We start from the raw sequence: 17,442 nt of genomic DNA, 5'->3' as shown, positions 1-17,442 counted from the left end.
AGTTTAGCAATTTTCATAAACATATTCAGTCTGGGAGATAACTAAACATGAATGCAGGTTGAATCATACATAAAACATTTAGTGGGTCAGATCTGACACACCAGCTTCATGTGGTTTCCTTAGCTCTGTATTTGCAAATCAATTATGCCCCAGAAATGAGCTCAGCAGTAACAACCAAGTGATCTGAGGGCTACATGAAAAAATCCCGCACTGGAGGGAGAGTGAATGGCAGGTCAACTTTAGCCTTTCAAACCATTCCTCAAAAAATCAAGACCCAGAAAATACAATTACTAAATACTTATCTCTCAGCAAAATAAAGCTGCTAAGAAGACCCAGCTTTCCTACACTTTCTATCTCTTAGTTTATAAATTGTACGTCACAATTTTCAGATTTATATTTTAAAATGTTAAAAGCCATGTATCATTTCCTTTACACTTCACAATATTTGATACTTTGTGTTACTGTAGCATATAAAATCCCAATAAAAAAAACATTTAAGTTTGTGGGTGTAGCGTGAAAAATGTGGAAATGTTCAAGGGGTTATGAATACTTTTTGCCAGTGGTTTGGTTCCCTTTAACCCCTTCAGGACATTCACCATACATGTATGGAGCCGCAGGAGGGTGCGTTCATGTACGGTGGGACGAACGTATCGGCTCACTCGTAGAACTGACACCCTGTAGAAATCAACTGGTGCTAGTGCCAATCGTGGGCGTTTAACCCCTCTGATGACGCTGTCAATAGTGACAGCAACATCGATTGGCACAGCAGAGGGAGATCCCTTTCTGCTCCAATTGCGATCGCCTTATGCCGATGCTCACCATGGTGACCTCTGACCGAAAGATGGCATTGGGTACAGTGGCCTATATGTTTTTGCTCAGAGCAGGAAGAGATATGCCTCCTTCCTGTGTGCTATGCACAGATCTAATGCCCTTCAAAGAAAAATCAAAAGTTGATGTAACATGGAGGACAAGGTAAAAAAAGTAGAAATAAAATTTTTGAAAACAGTAAAAATATTTAAAAAAAACAAAGAACAAAAAAATTAAAAAACATATCATACCAATAAATACATATATTTAATTTAAAATTAAAAATAAACAAAATACACATATTTGTTGGTATCACCTCGTCCACAACTACCTGATCTATAAATCTGTCCCACTAGTTAACCCCTTCAGTGAACACCATTAAAAACATAAATATAAAGAGGAGTCAAAAAACGATGCTTTTTCATCATACCAGCGAACAAAAAGTGTATTAATATGTGATCAAAAAGTTGAATGTAAATAAAAATGGTATCTCTGAAAACATCATCTTGTTCCGCAAATTACAAGCTGTCATATAGCTCCGTCAGTGGAGAAATAAAAAAAAATATAGCTCTCAGACTATAGCAATGCAAAAAACAATTTTTTTTATAAAATGTTTTTTATTGTGTAAAAGAGGCAAAACGAAAAAACAAGACATAAATCTGGTATAGCTGTAATTGCACTGACCCATAGAATTAATCTGTCTAATCATTTATACTGCTTGAGAAACGACATAAAAATGAATAAAACCAATTCTTCACCTGCTGTTGATTCGTTCATTTTGTCTCCAAAGTTCGCAGTAAGGCTCGGCTCACATTTATCCTGCGCTCTGTGCTGAGCGCTTACACCGAGGTTTCCATGTTAAGCTCTGAAATATGTGATTCAGACAGAAACTCTGGCGGACGGTTCCTTATGATGAAGCAGATGGGGACACTGTGGACGTGGCTGGCCTGTGATCCGGTGGTGTCTGTCTTTTTAAGAGTGCATAAAAGTGCTGTCGGCCACAGTTTTGTACAACTATGGAAAGAAGGACACCGTTGAAAAGATGCTAGATGGAATCCAGAGTAACTCTGCTGCATCATTATAGTGATTGAATCTGTTGGGGGTTTCATCTGAATCATGTTATACAGAGATTTAGTGCTCAGCATAGAGCGCAGGATAAATGTGACACTAAATTTTATGTAAAATGTTCCCTGTAATAGCTTCAACTCAATCCACAAAAAAGCAAGTCCCTACTCAGGTTTGTCATCTGTTATCGGAAATATAGGGGGCTTCCATGTTACTAGTAAGACAAAGGCTCTGGAAAAGCGAAATGGCTCCCCCCAAAAGAAATCCAGCAAATTCTACGCTCCCAAATCCACAAGCCCCCTGCCCTCTGAGCCTCAGTGTGCGTAAACCACATTTAGTATCCACATTTGTCAGTACTGTAGGGATGAGAGCCTGCTTAATTTACAGGGTGCGTGTCCCCAGAAGTACAAGCTGGGCACAATGTAAGGGCACTAAAACGTACTGGGCACTACAATGTACTGGGCACTACAACAGCAGGTTTGAAATTTTCACTCAGAAAAATCTATTGCTGTTTGTTTCTGGAAAACACACATGGAGTCAAAATCATCACTATATCTGTAGATAAATTCCCAGAGGGCTATAATTTCCAAAATGGGGTCACTTGAGGGGGGATTCTGCTCATCTGGCCCTTAGGGGCTCTGTATATGGAGTCTGCATACTATTCTAGGAAAATCTGTGCTCGAAGAGTCAAATAGCACTCCTTCCCTCCTGAATCTCGCTATGTGGCTAAGCCGTACTGTACAGCCACATATGGGGTATTTCCACCTTGATCAGAATTTGTGTAATAAATTTTAGTGCCATTTTATTGATTTCCCCCTTTGAAAATGTAAAATCTAGGGCTAAAACAACATTTTTGTGGTAATAATATAATTATTATTTTCTTCACTGCCCAATGGTATAAGGTTCTGTGACACACCTGTGTTTTCAATATGATAACTGCACCCTTAGATGAATTCATTGAGGTGTGTAGTTTGCAAAATGGGGTCTCTTATGGGGGGTTCTGCTCTTCTGGCACCTTAGGGACTCTGCCAATGTGACATGGCACCCCCAAACCATAACAGAAAAATCTGCACTATAATATAGCTCTCCTTCCCTTCTGAACATTGTACTGTATCTCAAAAGTAGTTTTTGTCCACATAGTGGGTATTGGCATACACAGGAGAAATTGCACAACAAATTATACCATTCATAATTTTTCATTCATCTCCTGTTTACCCTTGTGAAAATGAAAAATTGGGGCTAAAGCAACATTTTTGTGGGAAAAATTTCATTTTTTTTTTCATGGCTCAATGTTATAATATTATATGAAGCACCTGTGGGCTCTAGGTGCTCAACACACCTCTAGATAAATTCCTTGAGGGCTTTAGTTTCCAAAATGGGGTCACTTGTGGGGGGTTTCCACTGTAGGCACATCAGGGACTCTCCAAATGCAACATTGCACCCACAGACCATTCCATCATAGTCTGCACTCAAAAACATCACTCCTTCCTCGGAACTCGTCAGTGTGCCCAAACAGTAGTTTCCCACCGCACATGGGGTATCAGCATACTCTCGAGAATTGAACAACACATTTTGGGGTCCATTTTCTCCTGCTACCCTTGTGAAAATGAAAAATTTGGGGCTAAAGCAACATTTTTGTGAGAAGAGTGTCGTAATTTATTTTCACGGCTCAAATTCTGTGAAGCACCTGGATTTGTAGTTTCCAAAATGGGGTCACTTGTGGGGGGTTTCCACTGTTTAGGTACATCAGAGCTCTACAAACATGACATGACACCCAATATCTATTCCAGACAATTTTCCGCTCCAAAAGTCAAATGGTGCTCCTTCCCTTATGAGCCCTGCCATGTACCCAAACAGTAGTTTTCTACCACATATGGGCTAACAGCATACTCAGGAGAAACAACTTGGGTAGTCTATTTTCTCCTGTCACCCTTGTGAAAATGAAACATTTGGATCTAAAGCAACATTTTTGTGGGAAAAAGTAAATTTTTTCATTTTCACGGTTCAAGGTTATCAAATTCTGTGAAGCACCCTTGGGTTTAAGGTGCTCACCACACCTCTAGATAAATTCCTTGATGGTGCAGTTTCCAAAATGGGGTCACTTGTGGGGGGTTTCCACTGTTTAGTCACATCAGAGGCTGTGCAAACGTAACATGGCATCCGCTGTCTGTTCCAGTCAATTTTGCACTTCAAAATTCAAATGGTGCTCCTTCCGACCCCTGCCGTGTGCCCTAACAGTAATTTTCCACCACGTATGGTGTATCAGCATACTCAGGAGAATTTGCACAACAAATTTTGGTTTCCATTTTCTCCTGTTACCCTTGGGAAAATGAAACATTTGCGACTGAAGCAACATTTGTGTGGGAAAATGTAATATTTTAATTTTTTCCTTCCACAATGCTTTAATTCCTGTGAAGCACCTTGAATGTGGCTTTGAGCATTTTTAAAGGGGCAGTTTTTAAAATAGTGTCACTTTGGGGTATTTTCTGTCACATAGGCCCCTCAAAGTCACTTCAAACGGCATGTGGTTCTTAAAAAATGGTTTTGTAAATTTTCAAATTTTGTTGTAAAAATTAAAAATTGCAGATAAACTTTTAACCCTTCTAACTTCCTAAAAAAATAATGACGCTTCAAAAATGATTGCAATGAAAAGTAGACATGTTGCAAATGTTATTTATTAACTATTTTGTGTGATATAACTCTCTAGTTTAAGGGCATAAAAACACTGGTCAGAGTTGAAAAATTTAACCTGGTCAGGAAGGTGAAAACAGGCTTTGGGGCGAAGGGGTTAAAGGGAACTGTCAGCGGGTTTTTGTTATATAATCTGAGAGCAGTATGATGCAGTGGCTGAGACCCCTAATTCAGCCACGTGTCACTTACTAGACTGTGTTGCTTCAATGCAATAAGTGTTTTATCAGCAGGAGATTATAACTACAGGACTAGGTGTCTCTTGCCATCTAGTCCTACTGCTCTGTATAACTCTACCCCCAACACGGATTAGCAGTTTTCTGTCAATATGCAGTATACACAGAAAGTTGCCAATCAGAAGTGTGGGCGGGGTTATACAGAGCTCAGCATTCAGAGGACTGCTAGATCTGCAGCAGAGAAAATTGTGATTTTATTACAACTGCTGCACCCAGTAAACTAAGTGATGCATCACTTTAATTAGGGTCTCTGTCCCTATATCATGTTGCTCTCAGATGGGGTAGCAAAAACCTGGTGACATATTCCCTTTAATTTCTCTTTATGTTGTAGCTGTGCTTCCTGAAGTCAAAGACACGCATGCTATGTGGGCTAAATATTATTGCCCGTATCATTTCTTCCAAGCTAACACTACTGAGGTGACAGAGTATGCCCTGGTTTTATTTCACCTATCAGTTGTTCCTTTGAGACCTGTATTTCATAACTCATTTGTGCTTACATTTTAGGCTCACAATCGAAACTTATTATCCATTGATTTTGATCACATCACCAGAACAGGAAAAATTTACGATGATCATCGAAAATTCACACTTCGAATTCTTTATGATAAAACTGGACATCCCATCTTGTGGTCACCAAGCAGCAAGTATCAAGAAGTTAACATCACATACTCGGCAAATGGGCTGGTTACCTCCATTCAAAGAGGAACATGGACTGAGAAAATAGAGTATGATCAAAATGGAAAGATGGTTTCAAGGATTTGGGCCAATGGTAAAATATGGAGTTACACTTATGAGGAAAAGGTATGTAAATGCTTAAATCCTTGCAAGTTTTATATAAGCTTGTTAATAGCAAGAAGGAACGGTGCGGGGAGAGATTCGGTGCTCTAACAATGAACTGAGTGAAGGCTTATTTATTCTTTTACTAAAGAAGAATAATCGTTAAACCAAGTAGCACAATAGAAAACAAAGAGAAATGAAAGGATATCACCACAATGCCTTCCAGCTGTCTTTTATGACTGAATAATGGTTCATTCCCGTTTACATATAAGTCTTTTAAATAGTCAATTGATCACAGTACTTTCATAAGATGTAAAAGGAAGCAGATGTCATTAGTTTTATAAAAGTCGTGCTGCTAAAACATCTCCTAAATGGCAATCTATTAAAGAAAGAATAGAAAATGGGCCTTAATTCAGATATCTTCTATAGTAATAAAATAGTGATTTAGTAATACATATAAGCCATATCTACATAATTATTTCATTTCTTTAAAGTGCAAGTTCGCCTTTACACCAGTTAGAGCCAACAGCTATAAAATGGGAAAATATATCACTTTTTCTCAATACTTTAACTATTTTGTCTCCTTAGGGGTAAATTTTCATTCAACCCATTTGTAGCACAATTTTTTGTAACCAGAAAATCATTTCCATATATCTGAATGGAGTTGTTTCTGCATCATGTGCATAGGCTTCTGCAAGCCCCTTTTAGATGAATGCAACAGTTGTAGAATTTTTTAAACAAAGCTTTCGTGCGTGACCCCAATTATATTTCACGTCTGGATGTATTTGTTACTGTTGTACAAATACAAATATGCAACTGGTCAGTCCTGACTACAAACCGGCTCCTCTGTAGTCAGGCTCAGTAGAAGCTTTCTTGGGCTCTCCAACGTATAAATTGTTCTCTCTATATCATTTAGCTGCATTCTCTCAGATGGCACACAGCCGGCTACAATGGCTTATTATAACCATCTCATCAGCAGGCGAAATAAAAAGGTTGAGGAGCCATTGGAGCCTAGATTGGTAAGGAGGGTTGGAAGAAGAGTGTTGCCTTGTGGGAAAAGAAAACTCACACTTTAGGAGGAAAATATGCAGTATATGCCACAATGATGTGCAGTTTGCAGTTGTTATGCATTGATCCTACAATATGGGGGAAGAAAGTGTCGTTGGCATGTATCACTTATGGAAATGTCTATTTGGCTTTCATCCAGTCGCTAACCTGAAAGAGTAGATGTCTGAGCCACAAGAAAAAAAAACTAGGCTGCTAAAGGGAAAGAATACATTTGGACTCTAAAGCCTCGTTCACTTGTTCAGTATTTGGTCAGTAGTTTACATCAGTATTTGTAAGCCAAAATCTGGAGTGGAACAATCAGAGGAAAAGTATAATAGAAACACGTCACCACTGCTGCAATTTTCACCCACTCCTGGTTTTGGCTTAAAAATACTGAGGTTAAAAACTCACCAAATACTGAACGTGTGAACTTGGCCTAAAGGTATGTTCACGCTCAGAGTTTTTGCTGTAGATTTTTCTTCACCAAGAATCAGAGTGTTGGCAGGAAAAGGCTGCAAAAAATACATGCTTTTTATCGTGCTTTACATTCATTTTTGCGGTGTTCTTCCATGTATTTGAATGAGGGAAAAATGCAGCAAAACCACTGAAAGAATTGACATGCTGCGGATTTAAAAAACACCCAACAGCTGAGATTTTAGAAATCTCACTAACTTTGCTGGTACTGTAAAACACATCATTTGTCCTACAAAAAAGTGCGGGAAAACACGCTGCAAAAGGGTCATGTTTGAACTTACCCTAAAACTTACCCCAAAATAGAATATTTGAATGCAATAATGGACGATTACTTTAAAGCACCACTCCAGAGGTTGTTTTTTTTTCATTTTACTGCTGGAGTGGTGCTTCTAATCTAAGGTCCCTGACCCTAGTCTTATACTTACCCGCCACTATCTTCACCTTCTATCACCTCTGCTCCCGTCTGTTTCCAGCAGTATGTGACCTGCCGGATCACTCCAGTGGTTGTCCAGCTCTCATACACTTACTTATGACTTTCATCCAGTCAGAAGATGTTGTCACGAGATGGTGGCATGGAACTGGAGCAGAGCTGATAAAATGCAGAGGCGAGTAAGTATAAAATTACAGTCAGGGACCTTTGATTAGAAGCACCACTCCAGCACTAAAAAAATAACAAAACTCTGGAGTGGTGCTTTAATTACCTTGTTTTAATTCCTCATTGAATCTCAAAATACAACCCACTGTAATGTTACCATTGAGTGACGTATGTAATAACTCAATTTCATTTATTCTTTTGTTTCAGTCGATAAGCCTCTTTTTGCATAGTCAGCGACGTTATATCTTTGAATATGATCATTCGGATTACCTTGCTTCGATAACTATGCCTAACATGGTCCGGCACAGTCTACAGACCATGCTCTCCGTTGGTTATTACCGCAATATATACAATCCACCAGACAACGTTGGCTCTTTTATTCAAGATTACAGTGGAGATGGACGACTGCTGCAGACATTACACCTTGGGACAGGACGTAGAGTCTTTTATAAATACACAAAGCAAACGAGGCTGTCCGAAATTCTGTATGACACTACCCAGGTTACATTCACCTATGAAGAGTCTTCAGGAGTCATTAAAACTATTCATCTTATGCATGAGGGATTCGTTTGTACTATCAGATATAGACAGACAGGTATGTAATATTGTAATTCCTTATCAAATATGTCATGTTTATAGCAGTAGCTGATGTATTTTATTGGCCAGCTAATGTAGATGTTATCTATTCCGGCAGAAAACAATCATATGGTTATATGATTAAAGTTCTATACTCTCATTCTATGGAGTAATGTATACCATTATAGATACATTGCTTTGAAGAAGCCATCTTTAGATCAGAATTCTTATTCGTTGGGTCATTCAATGAGTTTTGAGGGCATAAAGATCACTGATATCTGCACCACAACAGCCCTTGTAAGCAGGGGATGTGCTGCAGATATCATAATGCTGTATGGGGACAGAATGGTTATATTAACAGTTGGTTATCATATTAATGATCAGACTATTCAAACAGATCAATAAATGACCATCAATCTACTTGTACATAGAGAATCGGCGCTTGCTAAAGAGTCGAGATCAGTCCATCCATCTGCATCTTAAGAGATAAGGAGGATCCTTTTCAATGGGTTTCTTACTCAATATCTAATAATTCCCCAAAAAGGGTGAATATATACAAAACTAGGTTTTCTATTCTGGACGACCTCGGTATATTTTCTTCAATGCAATTTGTCCAGTAGTTTTAGAGAAACTTTCAGATAGAATAAATCACTAAGATTGTATGCCTTGTGGTAGGCAGTAGACTTTTTCATTGTCTACTAGCCAAAAATCATTTTGTCATATTTCTATGAAAGGCAATATAAATGGAAAAACACAGTGGAATTGCATGGGAGTAGATTTGACATATTATTCACTTTCAGCAAAGGATGCGGAAAGATGGTATCCTGTGACCTACATAACAATCAAAATTCATAAGTATGAACTAGAGAATGAGATGTATGGATCTTTTGAAATTTGAATTTGCCGGGTTCTCCAAATTTCCACCATAGATTTGCTTTGTGTAAAATAGATTTGCTGGGAATCGCAATATGAGAAAGAGAGAGACCAAATTAACACTGAGGGGTTTAATACTGCCCTACTTATTTGCAGTGTGTGAAGATTTAAAAAATGAAGTTATTAAGGTGCTGTTACTGCAGTACATCTCAGCCACAGAACTTTCCTATATTATTGAATCTTTAGATATGTATTAATAGACTGGAAATACCATTCTCATTTTCAATGTGGTTCAGCACTGAAAGTCGTACACTACAATCAGATTAGGCCTTTTCCTATCCTTATGTTCGCTCTGACTTCCTATGCCTACACTGGAATGCATAAAATGGAGCTGCTTGGCCGGTCATCATCTTTTATATTGGCTGTCTCAAATCTGATCCTCTGATGATCTCTGGTTTTAACAAAATGTTAACAAATCTTCTATTAGTTTGATCCTAAACACATCATAACACTTTATTAAAGTGCATGAAGAGCAATACAGCTCACTAGATGAAGGAAATCAATTACTAAGTGTATGTAGCTTAAATATTGTTATATGTATCCAAAACAGGAAGTCTCTTTACTAAAATATTAAAATTTTCCCAACAGGGCCTCTTATTGGGCGACAGATCTTCAGATTCAGTGAAGAAGGTCTTGTTAATGCAAGATTTGACTACAGCTATAACAACTTCCGAGTAACGAGTATGCAAGCAATGATAAATGAGATTCCTCTGCCTATAGACTTATATAGATACGTTGATGTGTCGGGGAGAACGGAACAGTTTGGAAAATTTAGTGTCATCAATTATGATCTAAATCAGGTCATTACAACATCAATGATGAAGCATACTAAAATATTTAGCTCGAGTGGGCAAGTTATTGAGGTTCAATATGAGATTCTAAAGGCCATCTCTTATTGGATGACAATTCAGTACGATAATATGGGTCGAATGATAATGTGTGGAATACGAGTAGGCGTAGATGCGAATTTAACAAGATATTCATATGAATATGATCCTGATGGACAACTTCAGGCTGTGTACGTCAATGACAAACTTCAGTGGCGGTATAGCTATGATCTAAATGGAAACATAAACCTGCTTAGCCATGGGAATAGTGTCCGCTTAATCCCCTTGAGATATGATATTGGAGATCGCATTACCCGACTTGGAGAAATCCAGTATAGAATGGATGAAGATGGTTTCCTCAGACAAAGAGGCAATGATATATTTGAGTACAATTCTAATGGCCTTTTAAGTAAGGCTTATAACAAGGTTGCCGGCTGGAATGTCCATTACCGATATGATGGACTTGGAAGGCGAGTTGCAAGCAAAACAAGCACTGGTTCTCATTTGCAGTTCTTCTATGCTGATCTAGCTAATCCAATCAGAGTTACTCATTTATACAATCACAGCAGTTCAGAAATAACGTCACTGTATTATGATCTTCAAGGACACCTAATAGCCATGGAATTGAGCAGTGGAGAGGAGTATTATGTAGCGTGCGACAATACAGGAACACCTCTGGCCGTATTCAGCAGTCGAGGCCAAGTTATAAAGGAAATTCTCTACACACCATATGGTGACATCTATGAAGATACCAATCCAGACTTTGAAATCCTAACTGGATTTTATGGAGGACTTTATGATTCTCTTACTAAACTTGTACACCTTGGACAAAGAGATTATGATGTTGTGGCGGGACGATGGGCTACACCTAATCATTACATTTGGAATAGAATAAGTACAGATCCAAGGCCATTTAACCTGTATTCATTTGAAAAAAATTACCCTGTGGGCAAAACCCAGGATGTGGCACAGTACACAACAGGTACAATAATATTTTTTATCTGGTATCCTGAAATGTACAGTTATATATACAGTGTATATATATATATATATATATATATATATATGGACAATGTAAGAATATATTCTATTTTTGAGTCAGTTGATGAAATTAGAAATGCATAGCAATCAGATAATAGACTTTAGATACTGATAGGCTATCCTTGGGATAGATCGTCATCTTAAGTGGGTAAAATTGCAAAGTGATTCTAAAAATAAGTAACTTTTCAATTTACTTTTTCTTAAAAATCCTTTCTTGTCTCAAGACAGGAGAGATTTCTTATTTTATTGTTTACTGCTTGTTGCTTAGGATATACTGATATCCTAGGCAATGAGTGTAGCGCCTGCAAACTGTTTTCTATAGAGCATGTTTGTGCCTCTCTGAAGTTGGCCGGTTTGCTGAATCCAGCCAGCTTCAGTGTCCATGTGCTCCTCCGATCCTGCAAAAGCAAAACTGCATCTACTTACAGCATCAAAGAGTGTACCGTTCAGACCAGCAGAGAAACCATATTGCTGTTCTGAACTGTCAATCAATCATGAACACACCTCCAACCTGGCAAGCAGGAAGCTAGGAGGCAGGGGAGTGAGTGTTCCTGTTGATATAAACTAATTTAATATCAGATCAGTGGTGGTCTAACACCCAGCACCCCAAAAGATCAACTGTTTCCAGGTCACTTGATGGCCTGAAATAAATAGTTTGGAGTCCGTTGTTCTACATACCATCTTGGGTACTGCAGCTCTTTTTTTCAACCTAAGACACCCACAGTCTAATTTTTCTGACTATGCATTACCAAATCTAATAATTATAGGCAGCACTGTTCATGTAGCTGGGGTACGAGGCGATACATGCACTACTGCACCATGAGGATCTCAATTGTGTAAATAGCAGTGGATCCTTGTCATCTGGATACTATTAATAGTAGTGGGTTACAAGAGATTTGAGATGGTGTTCAGGTGGTTTATTTCAGTGTTTCGGGAGACTGTCGGCAGAGCACTGCGGTTCAAGAGCTTGCTGCTGGCTGGAGAACTGTGGTGAGGGGCTCTAGATGTCATTATACTGAGGGGGATATGGTTTTCAATACTCTGGTGGAGCCTATTATACTGATGGGACTGTGGAAGCAATTATATGGGGGATCTTATACTGATATTAGTGTCATTTTGCTGGGGGGGGGGGCTATTATACTGAGGCCTCTATGGATGTCATCCTGGGGAAAGGAAGGGGGAATAGATATTATTTTTCTGGGAGGGCGAAAACATTTCATGCAATCATATAGGGGAGTTTGGATAACTGCCACAATGTTATGGGAGTCCAGGGTTGTTATATAGATGGGATCTCTATCTGGGAGGTTTGTATACAGGGAAGTTCTGGCAAGAAGTCCATATACAGTAATGGGGTCTATGTTAAGAGACTTTAGTATAGGGTCTGTTTATTTTATGGTTATGCCATAGGTTGGGTCGTGTTATGTGCAATAGGCAAAAATGTTGCGTTCTGTGATCCTTATTTGCCTCCAGTGGCCATGTCACAGTACTGGATCCAGACATGGGATACAAGGTTGGATATTTTGGTCATTAAGGTCTACTTAGCTTAATAAGTTTGAGAAACACTGTCTTGAATGTGGGATTTTGTGTGTTGTCTCTCTAGACATTGGAAGTTGGCTGGAGCTGTTTGGTTTCCAATTACACAATGTCCTTCCTGGGTTTCCCAAACCAGAGGCAAAAGGCTTTGAGTCGACTTATGAACTACTACAATTACAAACTAAAACCCAGGAGTGGGATCCTGGGAAGGTCAGTATTTTTCTTTTACCTCTTTTAGCACCTGAAAGCCCTTCTGTTAGTCAATCTACCACATAAGTAATTCACGTGGAGTGAATTGAGTCACTCTTCTTTCAAATCTAGATATAGGAAATCACCATTATTTTTAGTTTTAGCCTTTCTTCAATTGCCTACACAGTAACAAAAATTAAAGCAACATAAAAGTAAAACAAGAAGTTAAATGGTTTTAGCTCTTTCTTGAACTTCTAGTTTCTCTGCCCTATTTGATGAAGCAGTTTATTTTTGAAAAAGTATCTTTATAGCAATGAAGATCTATTCTATCTGAACTAACGCATATTATTTATAATCTTTTAGACAATTCTTGGGATACAATGTGAACTTCAGAAGCAGTTGAGAAACTTCATTTCTTTAGATCAGCTTCCAATGGCTCCAAAACACAATGCTGAAAAATGTCACGAAAACATTAAATATCCCAGATTTGCAGCTGTGCCGTCTTTATTCGGAAAAGGGATAAAGTTTGCTATCAAAGATGGAGTTGTAACAGCTGATGTCATTGGGGTGGCTAATGAAGACAGTCGCCGTATTGCTGCCATCTTAAACAACGCCCACTACTTGGACAATTTACATTTTACCATTGACGGTCGGGATACGCACTACTTCATTAAGTTGGGCTCCTTGGTAGAAGATCTTACTCTAATTGGAAACAGTGGCAGTGGTCGTATTCTGGAAAATGGAGTCAATGTCACTGTGTCGCAGATGACTTCAATGGTCAGTGGGAGAACTAGACGGTTCGCTGACATACAACTTCAACATGGCACCTTGTGCTTTAATGTTCGATATGGAACAACCATCGAAGAAGAGAAGGATCATGTTCTAGAATTAGCGAAACAGAGAGCAGTGACCCAGGCTTGGACTAAGGAGCAGAAGAGACTTCAGGAAGGAGAGGAAGGCATCAGACTGTGGACAGAAGCTGAGAAACAACAACTATTGAGTACAGGGAAGGTCCAAGGCTATGATGGATATTTTGTTAATTCAGTGGATCAGTATCTAGAACTTTCTGATAGTGCCAACAATATTCACTTCATGAGACAGAGTGAAGTAGGCAGGAGGTAACAAACAAACAAAAGACACTCTTTGCCTTTGCGTCACCAAAGACTGCCTGTTTTTAAAACATAAAATGGTTTATTGTACCAATTTTCTAGATCAGATCTCTGTACATGTAAATATGAAGAAAACATATCCAACTGCCTTTAAATGTGACAAAAGATGGTATTTTAATATTGTTAGTTTTAACAGTGTCATCCGGATAGCACTGGTGAGGTCTTTCACCACTAATTTTGCTCGGCAATGTATTTAAAGTGCACTTGCAGAAACTTTCTGGATTCAACTCTTGAAATTAAGAGCGTAGACTATGACTCCTGTAAAAAGAGGTGATCCCCATAGTCTACATTCTCACGAAGTGTTCTGCAATTCACAAAATAGCTGCCTCTAAGACCTCTCAAGTGCTGATGGGATTTAAAAATGACAGTAAAGCTTCTTATATCTTGTGTGGCGGTATTCAGCATTTTGCATACATATTAATCATTGCAGAGTTGCTACTCTTTTCTGGAGACTAGAGCTTATGTGATGATATAGCTTCTAGATAAAAAAAAAAAAAACAAGATCTACCTAAAGAGTATTAGTAAGTATATGATAAAATCAAAGTGTGTAATACTGGAAACCTGTCATTGTTTCTAATTTTTTTTTCATAAATGAACAGTATTTCAAAATAAAAATAAAAAAAATAATAAATGTTGTGAGTCATGTATAATCATATGGGACTCTAAACATAAACTGCTTGCTCCAAAATTTCATGTAGTACTCTTGAAGTATTAGATGTTAAGATATTAAGACAGGCTGACAAGGTTTCTGATTTTCCAATTCAATATCAAAAAAATGTTAACGCAAGACTTTAGGAGTCAATTTTTCCCATGGACCCCAAGAAAAAAGGTAACAGTGATGAAAAAGTTGCTTGTGTTCTCTGGCGATCAGCCTGGATTATAGAACACCTAACACATTTTTTTACAGAATGTTTAATGCTGCTAATTGTAAAGTGCTGCTTTTCGCCTTCCTCTTAAAAATATACAAAACAGCATCAAGTTTAAAAGAGCATGTCCCACTAAAATAAAAAAAATAAAAAATCCGGAAATGTGAAGGTCACCATTGCCCTCTTGTTTAAATCTAAAAATATTGTATTCAATCATGTTCAGTTACAATGTAAAGATGAGCGAATCAGACGAAATTTTAATCCAGAAGATTCGCTCAAATTCAGCTGGGAAATTCAAATAAATCAATGGAAATTGAAAAAAGGCCTCGATTGCCACTGAAAGATGTTATTGTTTTCTTAGGTCTCTCTAAATGGAGCGCCTAAATAGGATAAAAAATAATGAAATATTATATTCACTTTGCAGTTCACCTGTCCTGCTCCCGTAGCCCCCACCGGTCCTGAAACTCACTCCATTTTACAACACATACCCCTAGGCCACAGGCATTTCCCACACTAACCAGGCTACACACACATTGTTGACATCTAACACCTACGTTGCACCCCCCCATGGGGCGCAATGCACATCATAGAGGTCAATGACACGTGTGTGGCCTAGTCAGCATGGTATGTACCAGAGGCCTAAGAGTCAGCAACAAAAGACTGGAGGGAGTGAGTGGAGGACTTGATAGAGAGCTTTGGTGGCAGGATAGGTCAGGGGCAAGGGGACAATATTTTATTATATTTTAACCTCTGCCTGGCTATAAAAAGAGTCCAGCAAAATGTGGATTTGAGCAAATCAAATTGAAAAAAATTCTGATTTTGGTGAATCAGAATTTTTTGGTGAAATTCATAGTGAATTTGATGTGAAGCATTTCGATTCACTCATCAATTGTCAAAGAAAAATACTGATATAACAAATCAAGAAAGTAATTTTTTTTCCATAGACATGTTCTGTATCTCTTACGCACACTGGTACAAACAGCCAGAACCAGAGAAACCTCAAGCACCAGCTATTTAACCTATGAATCACTGCAATCTATAATGATTGCTGTGATAACAAGAGAAAGGGAACTTTCTTCGCACCCCAGTCACTAGGGATGAATGAATTTATTAAAGTGGAATTTAATTCTCTGCCATTTTGTTTAATTGTAGAGGGCCAGGCAAACATAAAAAAAACATAATAATAATAATACCACACAGCTCACCTATCCCGGTGTCCTGAAAGTCTGCTGTCCGATCATCTGCACCTCTTCTGTTTCACTTGCCACGACACGAGCAACTGCTTCACCCTCTTCACTTCAGGCCATGGATCCAGCTCGACTAGGCCTCTGAGGATACTGTATACCGTAACGTCACAACGAATGTCGCCTGAGTGATGTGTGAGACCTAGCCAAGCCGGAAATCAAGTCCTGGAGTGTAGAGGTCCAAGTGGTTATGCGTGACTTGGAAGGAAAAGGTGTGAAGGACCGGATAGCGAGCTGTGGGAAAGGTGGAACAGGTGAGCGTTGATGTGACTATTATTTCTGGGGTTTGTTTTTCATCTGGAGAGAATCTGCAGCATAAAAAGGAGCATTCAAATTTCAATTACTTTGATGCAAATTGAATTTCAATATAAAATCCATGCAATTTGACAAATTTGAATCTTGGCAGATTTAATTGTCTCTACCAGTCACCCTTTTATACAATCAGCCTGACTAATTTTTTAGACTTGTCTGGTAAGAAAACAAGTAATAATTTGTGTTTGTAATGCTTGTTATGGCATAGAAAGAAAAGTAAAAATGTACAGGTATATAAGAAAGCTATAAAATAATTCAATAAATGTCACAAACCTATACCCAACAAACCTGGGTTCCTCCACCACAATATGCACAATAAAAATAATATATTCCTTAAGGTATTCAGTGAAAATTAAAGCTGTGTAAATAAAAATTAGCAATGACAAAATGCTAACTGATATGACTCTCAAAATGACGGCCAGATAAAAAAAAATTCTAACCTAAAAATTAAAGTGTTACGGCCGTTAAGAGTGTGTAAGGGAAAATAAGAAATTTCTTCTAGTCCTACAAAACCTATAAAAATAACATTTGTGACTGACAGTGGTGGCTGAATCAAATATTAAGAAGCGTTACTCAATAGGACAAACAATCAGTGACTTCGATCTCCGGGTAACTACATTTAAGGGAAGGATATTAGTAAGAATTTCTCTATCCTTATATTCTTTTTACAAGATGTTACAACTGCTGATATGCAGTATTAGCAAGCATATAAAATAATATTTAAAGATACTATACTAGAGATAAAGGACATAGCAAACGAATACTAATCTAATTGTAAAACTCTGTTATATTTGTGTGCAACATGTAATAACTGTATTTTTATGGCCATTCTCCTATGAGGAGTATGGTTCCCCTTGGCACCTACCATTAAAGATTGTACAGTTGTTTCGGTGGTGAGTTTCTATTGAGGGCAAAGCTTCATAGAAACCAAGTGCAATGTTTAGGTTTTTAAATCCAGGATGGTGCCCATTTCTAGAAATTTAGATTTTATTTTTGTTAGCACTAAAAATATCTCATCTGTATATTTTATAACGCGTAATTGTCATACTAGGAATTATATGTA

At 38.1% G+C, this 17,442-nt stretch overlaps 1 protein-coding gene across 5 annotated transcripts in view; it reads left to right on the top strand.

Annotated features, from left to right (window-relative positions):
- Window positions 1–16,741, top strand: part of TENM1 (teneurin transmembrane protein 1) — a 1,319,062-nt gene extending 1,302,321 nt beyond the window's left edge. For all 5 annotated transcript variants that reach the window (XM_073641092.1, XM_073641091.1, XM_073641090.1 and 2 more), the window contains 5 exons: window positions 5,301–5,597; window positions 7,897–8,284; window positions 9,787–11,007; window positions 12,667–12,809; window positions 13,152–16,741. In XM_073641092.1, the coding sequence (XP_073497193.1) occupies window positions 5,301–5,597; window positions 7,897–8,284; window positions 9,787–11,007; window positions 12,667–12,809; window positions 13,152–13,910 (2,808 nt within the window). In that variant the 3' untranslated portion in view covers window positions 13,911–16,741. The remainder of the gene's footprint in view (window positions 1–5,300; window positions 5,598–7,896; window positions 8,285–9,786; window positions 11,008–12,666; window positions 12,810–13,151) is intronic.
- Window positions 16,742–17,442: the final 701 nt, after the last annotated feature.

This window comes from Phyllobates terribilis, unplaced genomic scaffold, assembly GCF_046119375.1.
Source record: "Phyllobates terribilis strain yellow unplaced genomic scaffold, ASM4611937v1 Scaffold_7__3_contigs__length_470593459, whole genome shotgun sequence".
Classification (NCBI taxonomy): Eukaryota; Metazoa; Chordata; class Amphibia; order Anura; family Dendrobatidae; genus Phyllobates; species Phyllobates terribilis.
The sequence above is the reverse complement of the archived record's forward strand: the minus strand, read 5'-3'. Positions and strand labels throughout refer to the sequence as shown.